Source organism: Henckelia pumila, chromosome 2 (assembly GCF_033568475.1).
Source record: "Henckelia pumila isolate YLH828 chromosome 2, ASM3356847v2, whole genome shotgun sequence".
In the NCBI taxonomy this organism is placed as follows: domain Eukaryota; kingdom Viridiplantae; phylum Streptophyta; class Magnoliopsida; order Lamiales; family Gesneriaceae; genus Henckelia; species Henckelia pumila.
The window spans coordinates 133,064,552-133,087,016 of NC_133121.1; the positions used below are offsets into that span (position 1 = coordinate 133,064,552).

The 22,465-nt window shown below is 33.6% G+C and overlaps 3 protein-coding genes across 3 annotated transcripts; all 3 read right to left on the reverse strand.

The window, feature by feature from the left end:
• Positions 1 to 3,837, reverse strand: LOC140883033 (isochorismate synthase, chloroplastic-like). The gene is made up of 13 exons (XM_073289327.1): positions 3,655 to 3,837; positions 3,363 to 3,557; positions 3,026 to 3,255; positions 2,807 to 2,924; positions 2,234 to 2,350; positions 1,741 to 2,031; positions 1,487 to 1,605; positions 1,310 to 1,367; positions 1,081 to 1,191; positions 876 to 960; positions 679 to 776; positions 426 to 518; positions 1 to 323 (listed from the first exon to the last, which is right to left on the reverse strand). The coding sequence occupies exons 1-13, from the start codon at positions 3,775 to 3,777 to the stop codon at positions 267 to 269; spliced, it is 1,695 nt and encodes a 564-aa protein (XP_073145428.1). The 5' UTR covers positions 3,778 to 3,837; the 3' UTR covers positions 1 to 266.
• Positions 3,838 to 11,444: 7,607 nt separating this feature from the next.
• On the reverse strand, positions 11,445 to 14,368 carry LOC140884588 (uncharacterized). The gene is made up of 6 exons (XM_073291384.1): positions 14,186 to 14,368; positions 13,992 to 14,097; positions 12,869 to 13,226; positions 12,137 to 12,608; positions 12,013 to 12,065; positions 11,445 to 11,665 (listed from the first exon to the last, which is right to left on the reverse strand). Exons 1-6 carry the CDS (start codon positions 14,223 to 14,225, stop codon positions 11,624 to 11,626), a joined length of 1,071 nt encoding a protein of 356 aa, XP_073147485.1. The 5' UTR covers positions 14,226 to 14,368; the 3' UTR covers positions 11,445 to 11,623.
• Positions 14,369 to 15,492: 1,124 nt separating this feature from the next.
• Positions 15,493 to 21,975, reverse strand: LOC140879911 (ABC transporter A family member 2-like). Its single transcript, XM_073283873.1, has 16 exons — positions 21,579 to 21,975; positions 20,859 to 21,090; positions 20,588 to 20,757; positions 20,296 to 20,481; positions 20,091 to 20,186; positions 19,800 to 20,000; positions 19,477 to 19,636; positions 19,158 to 19,384; positions 18,239 to 18,356; positions 18,073 to 18,149; positions 17,569 to 17,658; positions 17,232 to 17,375; positions 16,839 to 17,144; positions 16,673 to 16,753; positions 16,080 to 16,256; positions 15,493 to 15,987 (listed from the first exon to the last, which is right to left on the reverse strand). Exons 1-16 carry the CDS (start codon positions 21,951 to 21,953, stop codon positions 15,721 to 15,723), a joined length of 2,907 nt encoding a protein of 968 aa, XP_073139974.1. The 5' UTR covers positions 21,954 to 21,975; the 3' UTR covers positions 15,493 to 15,720.
• Positions 21,976 to 22,465: the final 490 nt, after the last annotated feature.

Here is a 22,465-nt window from a genome sequence, read left to right on the forward strand (position 1 = left end):
TAATATATATATATATATATAGAGAAATTACATAGTTTATTTATACGTACACTAATATATATATTTATCTCAATACAGTTGGATACATATGTGCCTTTACACAAGGAATTAAAAAATTGTGTGATCACAATTATTTTTGTGATTGAATTTATAAAGCATGCAAGCATCTGCCGATCGATCACGCATTCCGAAATATTATTGCATCGATCGATATTCTGCCTCAGTAATTCAACCAATTCTTGATATATTCATTTATAATCACAAGTTTAATGGTCTCCATTTGTTGCCATGACTGGCTCCTCACGTTTCATCAATTTTGTGAACTGTAAATTATTGAGAAAAGAAGAAAAAAACAACCATTAATAGATTAATCTCAAAGGATTAATTAAGGGTCCGAGAATATATATTAATTAATAAAAACTAACCTGTGAGGTTTTGAGCTCCAGTTCCTTCCATTCCATGGCCGATTTACTTCCTTCTACTATCCCAGTTCCCGCGTAGAGTATAGCACCGATATCCTAACAAATCGAACCAAGATCATTATTATCATGCATCGATCATGCACGAGTACCTTTGTTATAAATTTTTATCGAGTCGTGTGTAATCGCGTGTAACCCTCGTTGTACGTGTAACATTTCTGATGTTTCTTTGTATGCGATGTACTGTAGCTAGGCTCACCTTGCCAACCAAGGCTGATCTTATTCCAACAGCAAATTCACTCTCCGCACCACCAAACCATCCCACAGGGCCAGCATACATGCCCCGGTCGAAGGATTCTGCAAGAATTAATTAATTATCAGAATCATAAATCGAACATGATCTCGCGTTTTTTAACTGAAAAATAAAAGCTTATAAGTGCATGTATCGATCCTAACCTGTTTCGGTTATGAAAACCCGTGCTTCTTCCGTGGGTTGGCCGCATACAGCCGGTGTTGGATGGAGAGAAGACAGAATCTTGAACTGAAAATTTATATTCATAATTAGAAAATTTATGAACTTAATTCCCAAAAAATGAAAATGAAGAAATTTAATAATGTAAGAAAAAAATTAATGGATCTGTTACATATAATTTGCAAATACCTCATCATCCTCTCTGTGAAGTGTGCCTGTCAATTTTGCATAAAGATGTTGTACTCGAGGAAGTTTTCGTAGAGCTTTGTTTGGTTCCACGATTGTGCTGGAACATATACCCTGAAAATTCAACAATTTAGACCATTACACAATGTTTTATAAATTAATTAAACCTTGAAAATATGTGGAAAAATATTAATTGTTTCTATAGAACTAATTGAAAACTTGAATTACATACCTCGAGTTTTCTTCTTATACTTTCTCGTACCACCGCGAACTCATGATGATCTTTAGGGCTGCAAAGGGTTCAGATGGAAATAATTTATTTGGAATGGTTCAAGAAGTAGTAAAATTACACCTATATATATATATATATATTTAATTAGTTGAGATTGAGAATAGAAAAATAACAAACCTGGATAGCAAATCCTGTCCCAATTGTAAGTCTAGAGCCTCGGTTGCGCCTCTAGCACGTGTGGCAGCCAGCGCGTCGCTGCTAACGAGAAGCCCATCGCGAGAAAACAGTCGTTCAGGCTATTCAAAAATTAAAAAAAAAATATGTCACACTCTATATTCATAACAATTATTACGTACTAAATATATTGAATAAGGGGTACTATTCTATATAATTAATTTTCATTGTGATGGAAAAATTTATGAACTACTCACAGTGTTTCCAATGAATGCAGGTGCTTCAGGAGGTTGAAGACAAAATTGGTACGAATTTTTTCCTTCAGCTTGTAAGGACTCCAACCACATTAAGGGGTCAATTTCTACGTTCGTTAGAACTCGGCTGCTACGTGCTAGTACGACCTTATTCAGCGCTGAATCTTTGCTCCTGATCATATTTAAAGCTTGATTCACAGCTGAATCCCAAGATATTTGGTTGGGAACGTGTGTTTGATCGAGCAAAACGGCTGGAGTACTCGCGTTATTATTTAGGTTGATAACTGGGGAAAGCTGCAGCAAAAACGTTGGTAGATAGATTTAGTACTTGATAATATGAAACCCTAAACACCCCTACTCCCTTTATGTTTCATTAAGTTCATCTTGTTGTGCTTATTTCTTGGCCTTCACTTTATAATTATATTTGGAAATTTACATGTTAGAATTTCTTGGCCTTCACTAGCTTTATTAGTGGTTTCTAAAATGAAGTGGCTACCTGCCACATAGTGGCCTCAAGTGCAGCAACGGCTTGTTCGTATGTCGTTGAGAGTCGATTGTCCCAAGCAACGGTTGCTGCAATCATCGAGCATCCTTCAAACTCGTCGAATTCCACCTGTGTTTTCGTAATATATTCATCAAATCATTAATTGTGTTGTTTATTTGCAAGATCAAATAAAATATCTCAAGAAACAGATAAAATTGCACAAATAGATACCGTTTGGTATCATGGATGAGATGTACGATAGATGAATAAAAACATGATGAAATGTGGATAAGCAAGACATAGATATGAATAATATGTTGTTTCGTATGTTTTTTATTTTGTAGGATTATTGTGTTTATTCTCTTAATTATCATTGTCAATTTCACACAATTTCATTTATATGACACTCATCCTCCACTAATACCAGAGGTATTTGTCATCAAGCCTACATTTAATGTTATACCGGGCCATAAGATATCATTGGGTTAAAAAAAAATGAGAGAAACATGAGATGAATAAAAATTTGTGTCTCATCCCACTTTCATCTCATGTACCAAATGGTTAGGATATCAAAAATGTTCTTACTTGAGGAACCATGAAATAGAAGGAGCCAAAATCTTTCCATTCGGAGGAAATATTAGCCCTCGCATCAAAACGCATCCCTCCATAAGCACGGATCAAAGGAGACGTTTTCGACAAGAACCTGATCAGTTTCAACAGATTATAAACTCGAACGAACAAATTTAAAAAGTAGCATTGGTTAGAATAATATTACAAAAGAAACAAGAAAAATAATGATGTTACCTTCTGATGGAATGCCAATCACTCAAAGAGAATGCATTGAGATGACGGAATGAAACCGCGGAACCAAATCCAGCCACGCTTACTAGCTTTTCCTGATGATCGTTGGAAGAGTTGTTTACATTTTCGTAAACGACGTTGGATTCTCGACCGGAGAAGTAGGTGTGAGGAAGAAGAGGGTTGTTCTGAGAACGAAGCCAGTCTAGTGCTTCTATGTGTTGTTGAATGGGCACCTTTCACAAAGCCATCACAAATTTTTTTTTTTAATTTTGTACACCAAGAAAAGGACTTTCTAGGACAAGTACGTAGTAGAAATTAATTAATAAGCATTAATACGTACCTCAAGTCGGATTATTCCGGATTCAAGTTGTGAAGGGTTTGATTTTAAGTCGTAGATGGCGGAGTTGAGGCGATCAGCGGCCAAGCCGGGGGTCGGAGCCATTGGAAACGTTTTAGTTTCAATGGTGCCGATGGGGGCTCTAGGATCGTCAACTTGGCAACCATTCATGGATAGTGAAGATAACTCTTTATATTTCTGCATGCGTTCATTAAATTAAATAACAATCAGACGTTTGCATGAAATTATCCCATCTCTAAAACATAAAAAAATTTAACATCTTTTTAGTTCTTACATGATTGGAGAAATGAACGGAATGTTTTGCGAATATAGTTGGGGACGGGGACGGAGACGAGGATAGTTTCCTCGAATCGATGTCCGAGAAACGTGAGATGCAGTGGTTAGCAACACCTGCCATGGATTCAAATGACAGCTTTTGACACTGTTTGATATGTGTTTCTGTGTGCTTTGGCGTATATCTTTCTTGCCAAAGCTGTGAGCAATAGAGAATATGGAACTTGGATTGGTATTTATACAAGTAAAAAAGCTTTGCTTTAAGCTCAAATTCACGCCACACCTGACTTAAAGTCATTAAGTTTTAATAATTCTCAGACTACTTGTAGTTTAATTTATTGATAATATCATTGACTAGTCATGCTCACGCTAATATTGAATATATTATAGCACACCTCACACAAACAGATCTAGAGAGATCAAGATAATTAAATCATGTACCTTTTTTCTTTGGGTAGAAATCTGATTAAATCAAACAATTTCAATTGCGGATTGTGGCGGATTTCAGATACTATAAAGATCAAAATTCATTTATCAAATCTTTTTTGTAAATTAAATTTAAGTTAACCCAAGGACATTTAGGTCAACTTTTCATTTTGCATTCAAACTTACCCTTCCTAGTGTACTTCTATACACTTGGAGGGTCAACTTTTAAAAAAAAAAAAAAATTTGATCAAATCTAATATCTCGCGATACCGTAAGGTGAATTTCGAATCCATCACGATTCGATTAATTAAAGTTTTATATTTAAACTTGTTTAATTAGTACGTAACTTATAATGTAAAATTTCAATTTTTTTATTAAATGAAGCCATTTTTAATATTTTTCTTCAAATCTTTTGATTTTCTCACATTAATTAATATATTTCTCAGATCAATGATATACGAGTAGCATAATTGTAACACGACTAGACACTAGTGTACGATACAAAGTAAAAGTTGTTATATAGCCAAAATGCATACATACAACCCAATATAATATATATTTATATATATAATCCAACAAAAGTAAAATATGTTACGCGGAATTATATTAAAGAAATATTTAGAAAATTATATATTGGTCAACAAAAGATTATATTGATCGATCATTCCAAAAGGGATATCTTGACATTATGTAACTTGTAATACTCGGTTCCCCCATTAGACCGCCCTTTCCTTTTTTGGAACATTTTTTGTGACTTAGTGGAAAGCGTAATCGGTTACACAAACAATTTGTATTTTTTTTTTGAATTTATTGAGTCTTTTTGGCCTGCATGCATGCCATGCCATGCTACACACATAAACAATTTGTATTTTTTTTTTGAATTTATTGAGTCTTTTTGGCCTGCATGCATGCCATGCTACACACATACAAGAATTTTTTTTTAAAAAAAAAAAAAAAAAAAGCATGGTCCACTCCAGGTAGCATTGGTCATCTGCTGTTGTCTTTTGTTGATTCCAGGATTAGTTAATTTATATATGATTGTATATTATTTGACTAAAATCATATTGAAATAATATTTTGGACAGAAAATTGTATTTTTTAAAGCAGTGTCTCATTTGGTGGCTGTAAAAGAAATAAATCCAGGATCAGTCATTTTTGACTTGGATTCATTTAATTTGGCGCAAATGTGACCAAACTATCTTCCGAGAAAGCAGCGATATGTATATATAGATCGAACGTTATCTAAGGCACATCCAACCTCAGTCTTCGTGAAATAAAAAAATCGAATAATTTTGATTCACGAGATTGAATTATTATTATTTTTTTATTGAGTAAGTGGATTTTTGTTACAATTGGGTTTCGAACTCGAGACATCGTCCTACACTTGAATTAATTCAGTGCGTAACTTTTGTTAAACATACCCGATAGGCGATCGAACTCATAATGGTTAATTAGGTTTTATGTTAAAATATGCATGGTCGGTCATATTTTGCATATCTTCAGGGCTACGTGCAGATAATCTAGATATATCTGATTAATTACTTTCCTTACTTTGTAAGGAAGTGTAGGTGTAATAAGATCGAGGTTCAAGTTTAGTCCACCTTTTTGTTTAATTTTACTGATAGGAGTCAGCCAAAACCCCGAGGTGGTCTTTTATTTATATATATATATATATATATATATATATATATATATATATATTTATTTATGGAAGCAATAATGCATTATTGGGCTGTATTTTGTTGAACATGTTACCATATCAATGAGAGCTTTAATTTATTATTGTTTATTATCTATATTTTACGATTCAATTATTGAATTACACGTGCATGTGGAAAGTTTTCACTCTACAAGGGTTCGCACATTCTACGAATTTAATTTGTTTTTGCATTTTGTCGACACAGTTTTATTTTGGTTTTAATATTTTAAAAAATCCATCATTTTAGCCGGGACGTCCGGTAAATATCTAGCAATATATATATTTTTAGTTAATTCAATTGATTCAAACGAAATTAAAGTTAGGCTCTTTGAACCCAGCTTTGATTCAAAAGATATTAATTTGGTTATTAATTATGTGGTGCTCTTCTTTAATAAAATATAAGATACTAAGATATAACTAACGTGATTGATATTGATATTTAACCAACATATTCATGATTATTTTTATGAAATTAAACAAAGACAAGGCATCGATATATGTACTCACTCCTTTGATTTTGGATCAATTTAGACTGAACATGTTATTTATTAGAGGCACTTGAAGCGTTAAGAAAATAAATGGAATCTATCATGTTCGATAAATTAAATTATAACATATTAAGGGATCGGACGTTCGATATTCCATTAATCTTGTAAGGAATATAATTAAACAGTCAAATTCGGTTTATGTAAAAACAAGGAACTAAGACTATCATCAAAAAAAAAAAAAAAAAAAAACACACACACACACACAAACAAGTAAATATCAAAAAATACATACACATATACATATATGTGCGTGTTTGTGTGTATATTCTATATATACTAGTCGCGCTTGCACATGCATTGCGTGTGTGATGAAAATATGAATGTTATTTATTCTATATATATATATATATATATTATATTTTTGTTTCAAATCAATTTACATTTGAAAATACAATTAAGGAACACAAATGGAGAAAATCATGGACGAAATAAGTTTAATAAAGATAGAGATTTTGTTCTATTTTTTTGGTTTTTTTGAAGGATATTTAGATATTTCTTCATGAGCTTCACCAAATAATTTTAATTTGGTTACTAAGTAGTATATTTTTATTTCAAATAAATTTAAATTTAAAAATAAAATGAAGGCACACAAATGGAGAAAATCATGAAAAAATGAAGTTTAAAATAAAGATAGAGATTTTGTTCTCTATTTTGTTTATTGAAGGGTATTTTAGACATTTTTTTTTGTTTCACCAAATTAATTTTTTTTAAAGGTTCACCAAATTAATTTTAATTCGGTTACTGTGGTGCTCTACTTTTATATAATATATATATATATATATATATATATATATATAAATTTTCAGCTGTCCAACCAATGATGCTCAACTCGTCTCCGACAACTAAAACCCGGTAGTGGGTTTTAGTGATACGAAATTTTTTTAAAAAAACAACTAAAACCCGGTAATGGGTTTTAGTGGTCGGAGACGAGTTGGGCAGGAATAGTTGGGCAGCTGAATTTTATATATATATATATATATATATATATATATATATATATTGAATATTAATGCAAATAGTCCATCTCGCCAGCGGTAATCAAGTTGTCTTATATCATATATATTCATTTTTTTAATAAAAAAAATATTTGTCAAATTAAGGCGCTCCTCTATTTTCATATGACTTATTAAAGGGAAAAAAAAACAAGCAGTTAATAAATTTGTAATCATAATGCTACATGTACACTGAGAGTTACACGTTAGGTTACACATTACACTTGAAATTACATGATTATCCTACATGAATTTTTGAAAGATTTTTTCCAAATAAAGTGTAGGGATAATCATGTAATTTCAAGTGTAATGTGTAACCTAACGTGTAACCCTCAGTGTACATGTAGCATTCGGTTTTTAAACATATATGGTTTTTTTCCGGAATGATTATGCTTCTTAACAAATTAATTAAAATTGAAATAAAATTAATGCAGATCTCACTTTTAAAGGGGAAAAAACAAGTGCTCAAGAAAATTTGTATTGTTCAAGCTCTTTAGATCTAATCACATAAACCTCAAAATTTTAACATCGTACTTTAATAAGAAGAGAAAATAATCAAAACGGTTTAATTTCTGAGTTTATCTATTTGTGTTTAATTTGGTAATATATATAAAATAAGGTTATTTATGTTTATGAAGTTAATATTTTTCTTTAATTTTCACAGTGCTGACGACGTAACATATATCAGAAAATGTTAATGCATGTGACTTCGAGACATGTTGACATATCTCACGCCATGGAATCACTACTCCATCATTAAATGATCAAATATTAATGAAACACAACCGAATTTACAGGACCGGAAAACAAAATAGATAATTAATGTAGAAGATCGTTTTGGCTATTTTACCATTAACACTTATTCTCATCATTTCTTTCAATAAAAAAAATCCTTCAGCAACACATTTTATATATCCTGTGTTTTTATTCCCGTAAATAATTATAATCTAAATCACAAACAAACCAAAATTGAATTAATTACTGTCCATTATCATGCGGTAGTACTATATGATATTGACATAATGGTAATTAATTAATTTGTTGAAGAATATTTATAATATATATATATATGCGTATATATTGTCACTCCATAAACAATGAGCTTATGTAGTCATGGTTTTAGAATATCATGAGCAATATTCGAGAATAGTTACAACGTTTATTTCATATACTATGTAAAATATCATTGTTCATGAAGGTCACGTTGTTAACGTTTATCTAGAATTAATTCTTGGTTAATGTATTATGTACGTACGCAATAAATCATAAATTTAGTTAATTATTTTGTACATTTTCTAAAAATCAATAAGATTATGTGCATTAATCGAGATAAATTGTTATAACCGCACATTCTGATATAATACTTTATAAATCGATTCAAATTAATAATTTTCACAATCAAGACTTATCTTTTATTATATATAATACAAGAATATCTTACACTGACTAAATGAAATCGTGGTGTAATTAACACCCTCATCTTATCAAAACTAACTAAATAGTTTTACTATATTATGATAACATTTTTTTACATCGTATTTTTCTTTCCTATAATTTCAATTTCAAAAAATAATACTTGTATTTTAATATTTTAAAAATACTTTGTTCTTTTTTTCTTTTTCTTTTATTTTTTTAACGCAACACCCGCATCCATGTTCATTCCAAATTTTTTTTTCCCATTTTCCGGTAAACGGCAAGTTGCGAGCCTAAAATGACGAATACTAGAGATTATCAGATTGTAGTGTAATATCATGCCATCCAATTAGCCCCAAGTGTACATAACATAACGTCATAGTGATACAAAGTTGACCATAGATGTAGGGGGTTTAGGGTTGGGTAAGGGCATTTATTTTGGTTTTAAAGTTTCATGTCATATCGTAGTCAGGACTTTGGTTGGGTGTTCAGTATCATTTGACAATCTTGTGTGTATATATATATATGATTTGTCGCTGCTGCCTCATTCATGCACTATCGAATGAAGAATTCAAAGGATTTTTTATTTTTTTGCACGCGAGGTGTTCATATAAGGGCATGGATATCGAGCCAAAATATCGACTTTTCGGGATACCGTACCGAAATTTTTTTAGTATATAGACATTTTTTTTCGGTATCAATATGAATTTTTTCCATACCAAAATTTCAGAATTTCGATATCGGAACCGGTATGAATTTTTTTCATACTAATATTTTTGCTACGGTATATCGAAAACCCACCCCTGAATATTATAAACAACTCGCGTGTAGAAAAAAAATAACCGTTAGATCTAACACATAGAGAGTATTTATCTGCTAACATTGAATTATTCATATATACAGTACATCTTGTGGAACGTCATATCAGTGGTCGTTTTACATATATTTATGGGTCTCAGAAAATGTTTTACATTAATTCTTCCAGGTCTATCCTCCAAATTAATTAAATTGACAATAATACGTACGGTTTCCTTTATTATTATTATTAATGCAAGTGTGAAGGCCCGATTGAGTTTGCATAGTTGCTATTCTTTTCTTGTACATTCTTCTCCTTATGTATCCCACATTTAAAATAATTGAAATTTTTTTATACTTCCAAGAATTTTTAAATTATTGACTTTGAAAAAAAATTAATTCATGAGGTCGTTGTATTCGTTATAATTTTTATTCCGTTTGTAGTACAAATTTCAATCAGGTCGAGCTTATTCATCAAATAAGTCACGTATGTGGGGAAAAAAAATTAAAGTGGAAATCTATCGTGGTATTATTTTAAGTATTTTCCAAAATACTTTGAGGAAAATTTATTTTAAGAGATCTTACAATGGATTAGGGGTACAAACGAACCGAATCGAGCCGAATAATGGAAAACTTTAAGGCTCGAATTCGGCTCGATAATAGTATTTTCGAGTTCGAGCTAGATTCGAAATTCGATAATTTCAAATATTTTGGCTCGAGCTCGGCTCGAAATGAAGTTCGAGTTCGGCTCGAAATATTCGAGTCTATTCGTGAACTATTGCTCGGATATTATGGTTTGAAAAGATCGAAATGTTCGAAAATGTTCGAAATATATATATATTTATTATATAATTATATTATATTAATTAAATATTAAGTCTCGCAAACTGTCGAACAGAATAATTTTGGCCCGAGCTCGGCTCGAAAAAAAGTTCGAACATATTCGAATTCGGCTCGAGTTCGATAAGTTCAAATACGAATCAAATATTTATAGAGCAGGCTCGTAAAGCTCACGAACCATGATCCATTGAGGTTAACTGAAAATAGTGCATTTGATTTGTATTACTATCCAAAATGAGGGAATTAGCATATTTCAATGAAATAATTCAGGGTTTGATTTCTAAAATGAGAAAATTAGCATATTTCAAATTAGAATATGAAATCAACCCTGAATTATTTCCTTTGTTTATCATTTTATTCAAAGGATTATTTTATACTCAACAACACAAAATAAGGTGGATTTTAACCTAGCATATGGGTAATACTTCAACGATAGATCTAATGTCTCATGATTTGCTACGTCAACAATATATAATTAATTATGTCTATGTGTAAAAATACGAACCGTTAGATGCATAATTTGGGTATTATTCATATGCTAAAATCTCATCTACGGTAAAACAGACTAATAGTTTATTTAAACATTGTATTTGTATTTACTCGGGACTTGGGCGAATCAATTGGAAGGAGCGTGAGAATCTCTAAACGAAATAAAAACCATGCAAGATTCACCTTCCAAAATAAATAACGTAAGGGTTCGATAAAAGCTCAATCCACTTTAAAAGATGTTGATGTACATTTATTTAAACAACAAATCAAGCATCAATTTTTTGCTCAATAATATGAAAAAAAATCTAATTTTTAATACTTAATAGCCTAAGAGAGACTAAATTTTATTCCCGGCCTCAATTAATATCTTGAAATATATATAATCTTTTAAATACATAAGAAAGTGCGATGCCAATTTTTTTTAGGGAACAGAACAAATCTTGTTTGCTCATCAACAGTTGCTTACCACAGAGCAAATATTTTGAGCCCAACTTCAAACAAAGTAACAAAATGAAGAGACTCCCAACTTCCTTAAACAATTACAATTTGAAATGAGAGTATTAATGTATGCTTGTCGAAGAGAAATAAGAAAGGCAATCCAGAAAATAGACTTGAAAATTACAGATTCACACACCACAAGACTTCAACATTCCCACCTAATAAAGTTTTAAACCTATACATTAAAAAATCTAACAAAACAATAAATGAACAAACCACGCAACATCATGAGATTGTCATTGATCAATGTAGGATTTTGTCTAAACTTTGTTAATCGGTCATAGCCACAACATCAATCTGGTGCGGCACCTCCTGAGACGATAAAAAATGCAAAAAAATGGGAACATTAATATTGTCATGGAGAAGAAGAAAAAATCGTGTAATATCGAAATAGTTGAATCACAAGAGAAAAACCGGGTCAGCTTTAATGGAAGTTAATCCAGATATAAAGGCTGCATTTATCAGGGTATTAGAGTGGTGCAGCGTTCTTGTATTTTAAAATTGAACATACAAACCAGGATTTAAACATCAAACAAATTTAAAAAACTAAGTTTAACAGCAAAATAAAAAAGCCTTGCATGAATTCAAGTTATAAGAAACTTGTATTTCTATTATAATATTCAATTACTATTATATTTAATAAAAAATGAATTAAATACCATGTTTTCCTTGTTTTCTCGGCATTCTTCATTGGGGGGAGAGTTGACATGACCTGCCACAAGAAGAAAATATTTCATAGATGATGAAAACTTTGGTTTAATATTGTGGGAATCACAAAATCACCTTCTTCCATAGCTTTCTTTCCCTGCTTTTTCACCTTGTCCTCTTTAGCTGATTCTTGTTTGATTGGTTTATGGGGTTTCTTTTGTACACCACGCCCCCTAATTCCTGAACCAAACTGAGAGTTATTCATGTTCTCATTTATTGATTTTCTGTTCTTCTTCATAGGTTCGTTCTTCTGTGTCACTTCCTTAGTCTCCTTTTGAACTTGGCGAACCTCATTAGTATCTGTGATCGCTGCCTTAGGATGCAGTTTCTCAGAATCCACAGTGGTAGAAGAGGTGCTGCGAACATCATCATCAGTTGCATGATCTACTTCCGAAAGCACTTGAGAAGAGGTTCCAGAGATTTGTAACTGTTCAAAACCTTCTAAAATCTTATAGCTCCCCATTAATTCTTTCGTAGATTCACCAAGTTCAGACATGTCGTGGCGCTGCACATATGCTTTGAACTCGTCTTTCATCCGCTGCATAGGCTGAAAATACATAGAAATGGAAATAAGGTTATGTTGATGCTTCCAATTGACTTGAATCATTCACGTAGTTACACTGATACAAGGACGACATGGAAACACAAACTTGTCACTAACATTTGATTCAGAATTCCAAACAAAGAAATATAATTGTTCATTTTTAAAGAATAAAAATAAGCATTCGAGGTGAATAAAGTCAGTGGATAGAAATTCGTTTCTGACTACAGAGTACGGAGTGAGAGTGCTACAAAATATCATCATACCTCACATCCAGACTCTAAAGCAAGTTTGAAGAAACCAAGTGAGACCGAGTGCCTATTAGCAAACTCAGAGAGCTTAATCTGAGTCAACCAATAAGACGCTGATGACAGAACACTGAATTTTTTCCGGCTAGATGACCTAGAAACATCAGAAACTGGAGTATCGCTTTTCCCATTATTACTGTCAGACCTCCTTCCTCTAGCCTCGGATATTGGGGTGATATTGCCAAAAGACTTTGTAGCAGAGGAGGCACTTGGCTTGGAAGGAATAGAGAATCGCCGGGGTGGTCTGGCAGACTTTTCTTTCCCAGATATGTCAAGAACGCTCACGCTCTTACTCACACTAGATGCTGGCCTTGCACTGGATGCAAAAAATCGACAAAAAATTCAGTATGGGATATCCAATCCTACCGTACGCACGGGGAAAAGGATAGCATTTTTTATATTCATGAACTTCTAATACTGTAATCAGACATTAATTTATCATTTAAATTTCACATAAATGTTCAGCCATAAATCAAAAGTTCTATTCTATATCCATTCTACAACTTGTCACTTTGAGGGGATATAGACAACAGATTCATTTTCCAATATAACGAACAAAATACCCAGTCCCACAGCGTATTTATCACAGAAGCTTGCTGAATTTATGATTAAATCGCTTATTCAGTTGAATTTAAATGATATCACAACATTTGCATCTCACATATAAAATTGTTAGCGCCAACTACATTTATCTCTTCAACTTTATTGCCCTCAAACAAAACCTCAGAAAACAATCCAAGAAGAGAAACCGTGATCGTGTCATGAATATAATATATTCATTTAGCAAAATACAAATATAAAGTTCAAATTCAGAGAGTTGAAAGATAAGAATAACTAGAATTAAGTAATCACAAGATAAAGGAAGAAAAATTAAAGACATACACAGCTTACTCAGCGTTAAGGAGTTGAATAATCACACTTCTCATTAGTAACAAAAATTCAAATAATTCATAACTAATGACAAGAGGCAATAAACGTTTTTCAGATATAAGTAAAGTCCGGGACACCAAACTCCATCGAACACTTGCAAAAATTTTATTTTTTTTAAAAAAAAAAAAGATATATACACTCAAAAACAGACCTTTTACTAGCAGATGAGTTAGATGAATCGGCTAGCGGCGGCTTTTCTTCCTTCGATTTCGTGGCAGAACGGAGAGGGTATCTGAGAAGCCTAGAAGCAGATTTGTCTGCAATTCAAATCAAAATTCGAAAAATCAATCCACTAACACAATCTTCGAAAAAAGAAAAAAAAAAACATGATTTCAAAAGTTTTACAAGAGGCAGAGGATTGCTCTTTGGGTACAGAATCTTCCATGGAAACAGTATTTCTAGCAAATAATTTGAACTGAATGAGAAGAAATTGAGAATTGGATAGAGTCGGAATAATGGAAGAAAGATCGAGTTTGGAAATTTTATAAGAGGAATTGTGAAGTGAGCGGGAAAAATTAGGGTTTCTAATTTTCAATTAATAAAAAAATAAAATTGGATAAGTTTTTAAGAATTAGATGGAAAGCGAATTATGCGAATATGTGGCACAACGGGTTTTGTGGAGTCCACTTAACGCTCTCATTTTGAATTTTCAAATTTAAAATGTCACCCGTTTGGTATATTCTTAATTATTTTTATTTTCAAAAAATGAGATTTATTGGTGATGACATAAATTATACATGGCGAATATATTTCATATATATTATTATTATTATTTTTTGGTTTCTTCATAAATTTGACGTGCTTCAACAGTTCAACTTTTCATGTTGGAAATTAATGATTTTAATTATATAATTCTATTTTCCCAATTTTCCCCATTGGCATTTCTTTACTTTAACGCCGGCTAATTTTAGCATATAGTGTGGTATTGTAGATGAGATGAGAAGGTAATGACTAATGAGTAACGAATATGATAAAACAGAGATAAGTAATGTATAATAAAGAATTAAAGATAAATAATATGTTGTTTGGTATGTTTTAAATTTGTATGATTATTGTGTTTATTGTTTTTATAATATCTACAATATTTTTGAAAAATCTAAATCAATCATGATTGTCAAATGATATAATTGTAAAATTTTTCTTATATGATCGTATCATGCTTGTCATATGTTCATCATATGAATGGAGAGTGATGTCTAATGTAACTCACATATATATCACAGGTCAATGAATAAAATTGAGATGACTAAAATATGAGACAATCACCGGATAAATACAAAATTATGTCTAATTCTACCTTCATCTAATACACCAAATATACATAATTCAATGAAATCCATATCCTATCTCGTAATCTTGATGATTATTCGTGAAAACAAGAAACAAAAACAAGTGTCAAGATGTCCCATGTCATCACATTTTGGCTTGTAATGCATTTGGCAGCACAAAATTGTTTGCTGCTACAATACATGTAGTTTTATTTTTTCAAAGCAAAAAGTAGACATGAACTGGGACGAAAGATTTGTCGATGATGTCTCATTCAGACAGTGCCCCAAAGGGCACATGAGCAGTATCGACCGAACCGATTGAGACATTGGATACATGTTTTTGTGTGTTTGTCCTGTGTGTGTATGTGTTCAAGCACCTTCAAATATAGAAGTACAATTTGAACTCAATCAATTCAATTGTCAAACAGTGAACGATCAAATTTCTAAACCAAAACCATAAATTTACAGCATATATAGGTAATATTGTGCTCATATAATAAATTACAAATGTACGAGGCAAAATTATTTAAGGAAATGATACAGGAACAAACATGTACATGAGATAATCCAAAGAACTATGGATCACTTCCTGTTGTTTCACCAACCTCAAAATCATCGTAAATCTGAATCCCTAATTTGAACTGGATCGATAACTATTCCATGTACTTTCCTTCTTCTACGTCCGATATTTCCACGTGAAGTGGGAGTAGAATTGCTGTCTAGCTGTACATGGGGGGGTATTGGAAATTCTTCCGAGTGACCAGATATGCATAGAGCTCCAGAATCATCTTGTTGCCAATATATTTCCACCATAAGGCCTCTGGGATTCTGGGTCGATTCAGTCCCCGGAATACCAATATACCTCGCCCCTATAGGCACCTGCATGAATGCATATAGACTTGAAACTTCATATATTATGTATATTAGCCTATTAGGTGTGTGAATCGATGACTCAGGAAACTACTACATACCTGAAGAGATGCTCCTGAAAATAGTGTAAGGGTGGCAAAGCTTTCTTCTGCAGAAGCATTTTCCAGCTCTGCCTGTTTTGCTATGTTAAGGAAAACTTCTTCGAGGGTCGTGAGGCCAAGCTGGATGTCAGATATGCCAAATTCCTTCACTCTATCTTGGAGTTCTGCGAAGAAGTTCTGTACAGGAATAGAAAATGAGCTGGAGTTTGTATTCATAGTACAACATTTGAGTTCATGAACCCAAAACTTTCGCTCTTCCACATCAGTACAATTTCTTTTACTTTCTTCCCTTTTACAACTACAATGTTCATCCTTGTCATTGGAAATAAATGAAACAGAAAACGAATGACAGGGAAGACCTAAATTTTGGTCGACGGAGGAAATATAGGGCTAGATGGCAAATTTAATAGAGCTGAGGACTAGACAAAGTAAGATTTTTAGATATTCGGTTGCAGGGTAAGATCAACCCCCACTCCCCCAATGTTCCACGCAATGCACAAACAAATGTCCTCCTAATTTTCCACGCAGGCAATTACACCACACATATTTCAGGAACAATTCAAATATAGCAGTTGATAAACTGAATTGATTACCTTCAGTAGCTTCTCTTTTTCATGTGGGATGACAAATGTCATAAAGGACTTATTCTCCTCCTTAGGTAAGACATCCAATCGCTGCAAAAAGAACAAAAAATCGCAATCAAGAGGTTTTGTAATAGATTGCAAAATAAAGTAGTTAACCAACTTAAATGTGACTTACAGATTCAAAGAAGTGTTTTACAGCTGTGTGCTGATCAGGTGTTGTAATTACAGTATCTCTGTTCGGAGTTCCATAAACATCAACAGAAAAACTTATGTTAGCAATGAAACCTGTCCCAAATTGTGACTTCAACCTTATTGAGGTTCCAATGCACCGAAGTCTGCCCTTCGCCATAATTCCAATTCTATCACTTAAAATGTCAGCCTCTTCCATAGAATGGGTAGTTAGTACAATTGCTCGCCCCTTTTTAGCCTCTTCAATGACATCCCAGACATGTCTTCGGGTCACAGGATCCATACCAGTGGTCTATGAATTTAAAAAGTATCACAATGAAAAATTTAGGACCAAAGAACTCATTAAAGAAAATAAGATGGGAATTTTCGATTAGCTCACCGGTTCATCCAAGATAACCAATTTTGGGTTGCCAATTAAAGCAATTGCAACACTGAGCCGACGTCTCATTCCCCCACTATAGCTACTTGCTCTCATTTTGGCAGACTCAGTGAGTTTAACTTGTGCCAGTAATTGCTGCACCTCCTGATATTAAGACAAAAAAATGTCTTCCTTTCATTTTCAGGGTTAAGAAGGTTGTAATTTCATGCAATAGCATTTGGTCTCCACCATATGCTGACTGACTATTGCAGTAAAAAATTCCATCACTTCAATAATAACTAAGTAAAATTAAATGGTTAAATAGATGAGAATAATTTTGGGTATGAATATTACATACCGACTCAATTGAAGCAGGGGGTAGACCTTTAATGCTGGCAAACAAATAGAGGTGCTCTTGGCCAGACAATGCATCCCAAAGTACATCAAACTGTTGCATTACCACCCGTTAAAAATTCATAAGCCAGTAATAGTAACACCTAAGAAGCCAAATAGTTGACTTATCATTCTTGTCTATTTAAGCTTATGGAACATTTGCAAGGTTTGACGAGCCCAGTTGTTTAACCAAACAAGAGTTAAATAGATGATTAAAAGAATCCAATTTTGCAGGGAAAAGTACAATAATAGCAAGTATAATAAGAAAGATAAATGCAAAACAGCAAAACTAAATAGCCATAGTTTTGTGAACAGAATTCAATGGCAAAATGGAAAAGCTCAAAGGGCATGGTCTAAACATTTAACATTAACCCCATGAGGACTATTATTTTTCTCTTAATGTGACAAAGACAAGTATACGACAATAATCAAAATAAAATGAATGGCTTTCGAAAATAAAAATATTCACCTGTGGACAAACTCCTATCATCCTGCGAATATTCAACATCCCAGTTGAGTTTCGAATAGAATTTCCATAAATTAATGCTGTTAATATCATGCAACAATCAGAGGACTCCTCACATAACCAAAACAGTTCCAAACAAATTTAATCTCAACAGATCTGAGACCCTCACCATCTCCACCAGTCACTGGTGTAATACCAGTCAGACAATTGATAGCAGTAGTTTTCCCTGCTCCATTGGGTCCCAGAAGGCAAAATAACTGATCCTTGGGAAAGTTCAGCCACACACCCTGCAGATACATAATTCATCTGTCATGTCCTTCACGTGCAGTATATCTTGTATCTCAAGAAAGCTAAACAAAAATACAAATTGAAATAATAAATTATGCAACAATGATAGCTCCCAACGTAAACACCTCGTCTGCCCAGGACATCCAAGATAAAGTCTATTTTTCATGCCTCTATTGTCATGTTAATTATAATTTTCTAGTTCTTGGTTCTTTTTGTGTTACTAAGCCCGTGAGGGACTCAGTCAGCTAAAAGAGGCCACTTGGTTATGAAGCACATGCCTTGCTGCAAAGGCTGAAAACATGGTTAAGGTAGAGATTGTCCGAATCCAAGAATCAAGATAATAATGCATCATAGTTGTCAAGAAATCTGTTCTATTTGTCTCTTGATTTTTTGTTTACAGTTGTTCAATATTTTGTGAATATATATAATGCAATTTTCTTCATATACCTGAAATCTAGAGTACTACACCTTAGTGAAACTTGCTTCTACAAGGCATGTGCTTTATCTCCTGCTTTGGCTCCATGCTAATCTAATGCCTTGCACCAATTACCATTAAGGCATTAACAACTATGATATACTCACAAATCTCTGCATGGACATGAGTAAAATTTTATGCTAACATATGAACCATATACTCGATTGTTCAACTTGATGTCTTAGATATGTTCAACTAAACCAAGAATAATCATGCATCACTCAAACACAAGCTCTTGTAAATTGGAATCTTCAGTACTAACTGGGAGATCCTTTCACTGGGAGCAAAAACTGGCTTACAAACACATTAATTTTTTTAAGTTTACCCTGAGAGCATGGTAAGGTGGGGTTCTCTTGCATTTACAGCAGCCGATTTTTGTGGATCCAGCATATATTTTCACAAGGCCGCGCATTTGAACGGCAACATCTGAATCAACAACTCCTTCTGTGGCTTGCTGTTTTACCATTCTTTCCTCTTCTAACACATCTTCATCATCCGGAGCTATATTCTCCACGGGTGGGATAGAATTTGAACAACTGCAAATGCCTCCCTCTTAAATAGAGGAGTCGTGACTGAAGCATTAACTATCACTTTTACCAACAAAGAAACATATTTAAATATAAAAAAATCATTTTATTGAATACCTTCCACCTTGTTTCCACCTTTTCCAGTCCAGTACCAAGGATTCAAAAAGTAGAGCACCGATTTTCTTACTCCAGATGCATTTGGGAAAATATTGTCAAAGTAGATGGCGGCAATGAACCAAACAATGGTCGTAGAGAGAAGCCATAAGTAAATTTCATTCTGGCAGTGAAAAAAAAAAGTAAAGGAAAAATATTGACCGAGAGGCCATGCAGACATGGTTTAAAATTTAGAAAACTTCTAATGTGAACATGACATGGACTAGGACTAGTTGACTTGGCATGCAGAGAAATGATAAAATCAAAGATGTGCCAGGTGGATGTACCATTGTTATGACACAATCTGTATCATTGGGTGCACAACTCGTCCTCCCCTTCCAACTGACACCTGGATCTTGAGGAGTTTCGGTTGCACCAGAAAGTAAGTTCAGACCCTCAGCGAGAAGATTAGGAGGAAATACTGACCACACGCTTCGGTATGTCTTAGAAAAGGTGTCACTGTATGGAAATCCAAAAGTTGTGACTATCTGAAAAGAATCAATCAGTATCTGTCATACCCCATTACCGTATCATTCAGTCGGATATCTGCTACATAAATGTTGAGCAAAATCGCAAACCTGAGTGATGAAGCCAATAATAAAGATGAAGTAACCCACAGTTGTGGCTGATGAAGACTTGCTAATAAAGGCAGACAACATAAAGGCAAATGCAGTCTGCAAAAGAAGCAGCAAATATTTCCAACTGTTACATTTTTCATCAGTTGCTTGCTATTAGATACATTAACAGATGTATCTTTTAATTTAGATGGGCTCAGAGATCTACCATATTCAATTGAAAAAGGAAAAACAAGAGGAACACAACTGCGAAATTGTTGTGCAGAAAAAAATCAAATTGAAACATCATCCCAAAGAGAACAGTGAGAAGTGATGTAATAAATGAGATGATTCCCTCCCATGTAAGCCATGATAACCAATATGCAGTATCATAAAGACCCATCATGGTCATTGCCTGTGAATAAAACAAAGGGTAAGACACAGACCCATAATTTTCTGCAAAATGAAGCAATAGTACCACAATCTTCGTGAGATAATTAAAAAGGAAAATCAGTTAATACCTGGCGAAGTTTGAGTTCTTTCTCTGTTATTAAAGCACTAACTTGGAAGACAAATGCAAACATGGCAATTGCTAGGAAAAAGGTGGGTCCTGCTCTTTGCACCGCAGAAAAAAATTCAAGTGATGGATGCGCGAATTCCTTCAAATTGACGACCCAACTGAAGCTTGGATCTAAATTTGAAACATAATACAGTTTAATATCAAGAAGGAGAATAAAGCAGTGGTATCATGCTTAAAATGATGGACAAAATCAAGCTTCTCAGTTGTTATACCTCCAATTAGTAACCTTGCAATTTCACGCTCCGCAGCAAGTTGAAGGGGAATTTGAAATTTGAGAGTTGGATCTTCGAACACTCCTCTCCTTGCAAGTGGAGTGGAATTGGTCTGTATCCCATAGCTAATCACCGTATCGCCTCTGTCTACAAAATGCAAAGCACCAGGACAAAACATGGGATTGCTGGCAAGCCAATCGTCCACGTCACTTGGTGTTCTGAAACCTTGAACCTGCTCACACATGGAGAACCGAAAGATTTATAATTTCCAGCCAGTGAAGGACATTGATCATTGTGCATACTTGGCTGTAAACAAAAAACTGACATTGACATTTCAGATTATGAAATTCATTTATAATCAAGATCGAGGGAAAAAAATTGGATTGTAATTCCAGTCGGTCTCAACTCTCAAGGCAGATGGAAAATTTTCACAACAAAAAATTTCTCCATCGCCAACAACATAATCAGTTTACCTAAGCAAGGGTCACATAATGCAAGCAATAATCGGGATACAACAAAACAGTTGAAAATAAATACAGCACACTGCACCGCAACAAAGTCAAAAACATAACATGGTAAAAAAAAAAAATCAATCTTTTCCCAATCTAGGACATCATAAAATCAACAAGCCAGGGGGATGCTCTTTTCGAAAAATAAAGTCAATAAATAAACCATCCATCATTTCAACGAAAACAACAATCAAATAAATAAATAAATAACCTTGTTTCCAGCAATAGGCCTCCCAGGATTATTCGCCCGGATCCTCCGCACAATCTCTCCAATCCTCGCGCTGTCACTCCCACTCCAAACAAAGTCATAGCACGGCAATTTGGTGTAGAACTTCTCCTCGCAAGGAGGAATCGGAGGCGCGACCAAGGGCTTCGGATCCTTAACATCTTTGAACGAAGAAGAGGAGGCATACCGCGCTTCGACGGCTTTCTGAATGAAGAAGATGAGGGAGATGAAGAAGAGCGAGGAGAAGAGCTGCAGGAAAGTAGCGCGCTTGTTCCGCCATGCGAGAAGCAGGTTCTTGAAGAAGAGAGCTTTGTATTGCTGGATCAACAGAGGAAATCCTCGCTGCAGCTCCATCCCCATTTTTGGCTGGATTTTGCAGTGGTTTTTGTTTTATTATTTTATATACACGACGGGGTTTTGTATTGCAGTTGGAAGACGCGGGGGAATGTGGATGTGATTTTACGATTTCACCCTTGGGATTTGGGATTAATTTAATTACAACCAAATCCATCTATAAATCACGACAAGGAAACAGGGCTTGTAATTGGGGGGGGGGTTTGACTTGGTAACCATATATATTCTGAGAAATTTCTTTGCATTAATTTAAGATTTAATAAGTTTTGATTTCGTACCAATATTTATGTGTATTCTTCCTCACCAAGTAATGTTTCGACGAATATTGCTCGAATTGAGTGAAATGGATGACAAAGTATCTCATTAATTTCAACTCAAATACTAATATATATCATGAAAAACATGTCCTCCTCTTATGTCAAAATGCTTTTTTTTTTTTTATTTTGTATAAAGATCGGATTGACTTGTACTATCTCACGAGAGTTTAATGGGGGTGTCGAACAATATGGTCTATTGTC